The sequence below is a fragment of the Trichechus manatus genome, unplaced genomic scaffold (genome assembly GCF_000243295.1).
Source record: "Trichechus manatus latirostris isolate Lorelei unplaced genomic scaffold, TriManLat1.0 scaffold00145, whole genome shotgun sequence".
Lineage (NCBI taxonomy): Eukaryota > Metazoa > Chordata > Mammalia > Sirenia > Trichechidae > Trichechus > Trichechus manatus.
The window spans coordinates 2,283,911-2,288,490 of record NW_004444081.1 but is presented as its reverse complement, the minus strand read 5'-3'; the positions used below and the strand labels follow the sequence as shown (position 1 = coordinate 2,288,490).

General features: G+C 36.3%; 1 protein-coding gene across 1 annotated transcript in view; it reads right to left on the bottom strand.

Annotated features, from left to right (window-relative positions):
* Positions 1–4,580, bottom strand: part of NUF2 (NUF2 component of NDC80 kinetochore complex) — a 37,148-nt gene that overhangs the window by 8,373 nt on the left and 24,195 nt on the right. Inside the window, exons 11-13 of the mRNA XM_004385758.2 lie at positions 4,273–4,413; positions 3,105–3,280; positions 1,999–2,134 (exon numbers count right to left, since the gene is read on the bottom strand). Of these exons, the coding sequence (XP_004385815.2) occupies positions 1,999–2,134; positions 3,105–3,280; positions 4,273–4,413 (453 nt within the window). The remainder of the gene's footprint in view (positions 1–1,998; positions 2,135–3,104; positions 3,281–4,272; positions 4,414–4,580) is intronic.

Here is a 4,580-nt window from a genome sequence, read left to right as displayed (position 1 = left end):
TGAAAATTAAGCTATATAAAGAATGGCTAGAAAACTGGGGCTAATTAACTTAGATAACAGAAGGCTGGGAGAAGCCACAAGCACTCTCCTCAGATGTCTAAAGGGTCATTAAGTAGATGAGGGCATAGGGTTATTTCAGAGAGAAAACCTTGGCTCACTAGGGGAGTGAAGTGAAGATTTTAAACTCAAAATAAGAAATAAAATTTTAACAATAAAAGCTGTCCTAGTAGAGCAGCTTGTGTGGTTATGAGCTCTATACCTTTGAAAGCAATTAAGCAGAAGCTATCAGTGGTTCTGAAAGGCCACGTTAAAAAAATACAGGTGAATGGGCCCCCTTGCTGAAAATTCTAATTCAGTATATTTGCGTGTGGTTTGTTTTTGTTCATTTTTTAATTTCTCATTAAATTCTAACAAACAGCTAGTTTTAAGAACCACTATGCTAGATGACCTTTAAATTGTATATTACATATTAAGGCATTGTTCTAGACCGGATTTGACATGGTACATGAAAGTTAAAAAACAAACATGATATTTATTGTCAAGAACTTAAAATGTTATTGATGAGACATACTTGTACAAAACTAACAGTGATATAAGGCAGGTCTGGGCATCTTCTATGACTAACAGACAAAGGGGGCTTACACTAGTAACTGACTCATTAACCGTACCTAGATCCTGTAATCACAAGGAAGTATTTGATTTGACTGGTTAACAAGTAGGATTAGAAATCTAAGGTTTTTCTAACTCTACTCTAGAGATGATCAGAGGGTTAAGGGGCAGGAAAATGAAAAAGTAGTTGGAATACAGAAAGAAAAGGAAGAATAGAAAAGAACAGAAAAGCAGGACAGTGTATTGGGTAGGCCATGGAAGGAAACCACACCATTTTATTTTCTTCTACTTTGTTTTTCTTTCTTCCTTTCCTTCTTTCCCTCCCTGTCTTCCTTGGAAAGTAACCTTGAGATAAGCCTGAGTTTGTGTATATGTATATACCTACGTGTGCAAGGGCAAGCTGTCCAATTTTTCAGGGGGATAAGAGTTTCTGCAAACAGGTGAGGGGACTGTCTACTGTGGCTCTTTTAGCATTAGGAATCCTTGCAAATCGAATGTAGAAGGTGGAAGGTAGTGATGGCAAGTGTTTAAGTATCTATCAGGTATCAGATGTTTCAATGTCATTTGGTCAAGAAAGAGAAAAGCAAGAGGCCAAGGGATTTTACATGATAAGGGGCTATCATTAGTGACCTGCGGCAGAGCCATGTGGGACAATCTTGAGGATATAAGTCAAACTTCAGAAGTGAAGGAGAGAATGGAGATACAACAATATTGTCAGGAATAAACTACTTGTGTGAGACACCGGCAATTAAAAAAGGACAGAAACAGTAAACCTGACATTGTACTAGCATTTTAAAAGATAAAAATGGAGAAGACAAGATGCCTGTCCTTATTAAACTTAAGATTGTTTACAACATGATAAACACACTAGAAAGAAGCAAGAAATTAAAGTACTCAGTAATTTTAGGTAATTACGGTAAAGATGTCATCAGACATCTCAACATACAGGGATCAATCTAAGCGGTTGCATTTACCACTGATGCTATGAAATACTTTTGAGATACCTTTATTAAGGGAAAAAAACAAAAAGATACACCCCCCCCCACACACACACATAATGCAGAAACATTTTAGATGCTTTTAGTTAAATTCATTTACCAAAAAAATTTAGAACCTTTATGGAGCAACTATTATTACTGCAAAGCATAGTATTCTGCTAGATGCTTTTGGGGGGAAAAAGGCAAGTAAGAAAAAAGCTATGGGGGAGACTTACATGCAAACTACACCAGGGTAATGGAAAAGGTGCTACAAATGAAATAAAAGTAAAGGACCTGTGGGGTCAATTTCTACTCCAGAGAATGAATAAAACCTTCATAATGAGGGTGACATAATTGACATTTTAAACTCATGAGATTATCTGGTATTAATTTTTTATGAACACATACTCACCTGAGATTTCATTTTCTCCCTTTCAGTGGTATCTTTTAGCTGTTGAACTCCAAATTTAATTTTTTGGATTTCTTGATTAATTGTGATTACTCGCTCATAGACAGCACCTCTTTTTTCCTGAACTTTATTGCAGTCCCTAAAGGAAAACGAGACAGCTAAATTATAATTCTTCTTAAGCATCTAAATAGGCAAACATTTAGCTCTCATTGTGATTCCAAAGTGGTCATGTGTATTTGCTTAACAAACCTGAAACTTTTCTCTAGATATAAAAGCAAAGAGATGCAAGCCCCATGTGTGGTGCTATAATCATGTCACAGCATGTAGTGAACCCTTTTACCCAAAAGCTATGATTTAAAATGGAAATTTTAAGTTACTACATATCCCCAGCTGTGAATGCTCATGTACTGTTCGTGGGAATGTCAATCGGTATAACTTTTCAGGAAGGCAGCCTGACAACAAATACCAAAATCCTTAGGTTCTGCCCTTTTTCTTCATCTGCATAAGGAAGAGAGAAGGAAATACTCAGAAGATCCCTATGTGGCTTTTAGGAGTTGAAGTAATGACATCTCATAGGTATATCTGAGACACTGACTCTAAAAAACACCTTCTTACTACTTAGGGGAAGAAGATCCTACCAGTGAAAACACCTCAACATACTGTTAAAAAACAAAACCAAAAAGCTCAGAGGAGTATTAAAAAAAAAGTAAGACTCTTCCACAAAATATGACGCTCTAACTCTACAGACCAGCTGAGCTATAAGATGGACCAGGTGATTCACTTTAATGCAACTCTGGAGCACCGTCTCGAAAGTGCACTGAGACAAGCATTAGCACCAGAACACTTTTGAAGAATTATGCTAAGGAATTGGAATTGTGATATCCGGAAAGGGAGTGCAGGGGGCAGGGAGTGGCACGGAACTAGGAGCCAAAGCATCTCTAAATCTGGACACAGCATTATCAGATCAGTTTCATAATTAACTCATCTGTTTTAGTCACCTAAAGGTGGAATACCTTGTAGAAAATGTAGTAGTTTTGGAAGCCTGGGGAAAAACGTATTAGCTTTTCCTAATTACTTTTTAATACATTAAACTGAAAATGACTTCATACTCAATTACTGTGCGTTTGTACTGCTTGATATCCTCATGCTTCTTGTTTATCTTGAATTGTACTGTGGCAAGTTTTTCCTTCTTTACAATCATCAGTCTTTTCAATGAATTTTCTTCGGCCTTCAATTTCTTCAGTTCTGACTCTTCACTCTCAATTTGGTCCTCCAAGTTCATGCTCTGTATTTTACAAGAAGTATTTAAAGTCAATGCAGTCAATTAGGATTTATAGACAAAAGAATATTTCCTAGGATGAGTTATAATAAAATACAATTTTAAAATGAGATAAAACTATATAAGCCCTGGAAGCCAGGCAGAAGAATGCAGACTGAGCCAAGGAGACAAGAGGAAGGCATGATGGGTCCTGAGAGAGAACATGCCAACAAGAGTGCTGTTAGTGTTAGTCCAGCAGTTTTGCCATGATATACTATTAGCAAGGACTGGAATAGAGAAGTATATCAGGAAGATCAGCTACGAGGCTAGAGCCGAGCGGGGTTAGAGTCTGAACTAAGCTAACAGGAATAAAGAGAAAAGGGCAGACCCTAGAAACAGTTAAACTCAGTGGATCTCAATCTTTTTTCAGTGACTCTTTTGATGGCAGATAAAGGGACTATATTGTTGGAAAAGAATAGCTCAGACACTTTCACCTTCTAACTTTACTTTCCTTAAAAATAAAACAAAAAGATATTTTATACAAATGCAGGATTAGTGATCCTGGGGACAGGTGATTGGCATGATGAAAAAGTAAAAAATGATGTTCAAGTTTCTAGCCTGAGAAACTTGAATAATGTTAGCATTAGCTCTCGTTCTTTAGGACAGGGACTATGTCATAAACTTTAAAGTCTCCTTACAGGGCCTAGACACAATGCTGGGCACAAAGTTGGAACTTTATGCTTATTGATTATAACATCATTTCCAACTATTAGAAAAATTTTAAATTCCATTACTATTTTCAAAATATACTTGGCAACAACTGTGAAGGTTAAAATGGGTTTTATTACTGCTATGTTCAAAAAGGAAGTGTTTGATTCCCTAGCATACATCGCTACATGTATTACTTGTTGTATGATCCTACTTTTCATTAGGAAAATACTAACGAAAAATAAAAGCAAACCTAAGAAAGAATAATAAACTATGACATAATAAAGATAAAAATTCCATACAATACCAACCTCCTTTAAGTTACTGGTTAGTTTTTCCCTACTATTTGCAAGGTCTTGTATTTTCTTTTCATATAACTGCACCTCCCGCTGACATGAAGGCAAGCAGTCAACCGAGTCTCGATAGGTTTCATATTTTTCCATCACTTCTTGCTTTGAAAGAAAAAAAACACACACACACACACAGATATTCCCTTTGTGTAAATGCAGTAATAACAGTTTGTTTGCTCTTAAATAATTTCTACACTTACTACTTAGTGTAAGCTTAGGAGCAGAGAACAATTACGTTTCTAGGTCAGTAACAAAGCGCTATTACTGAC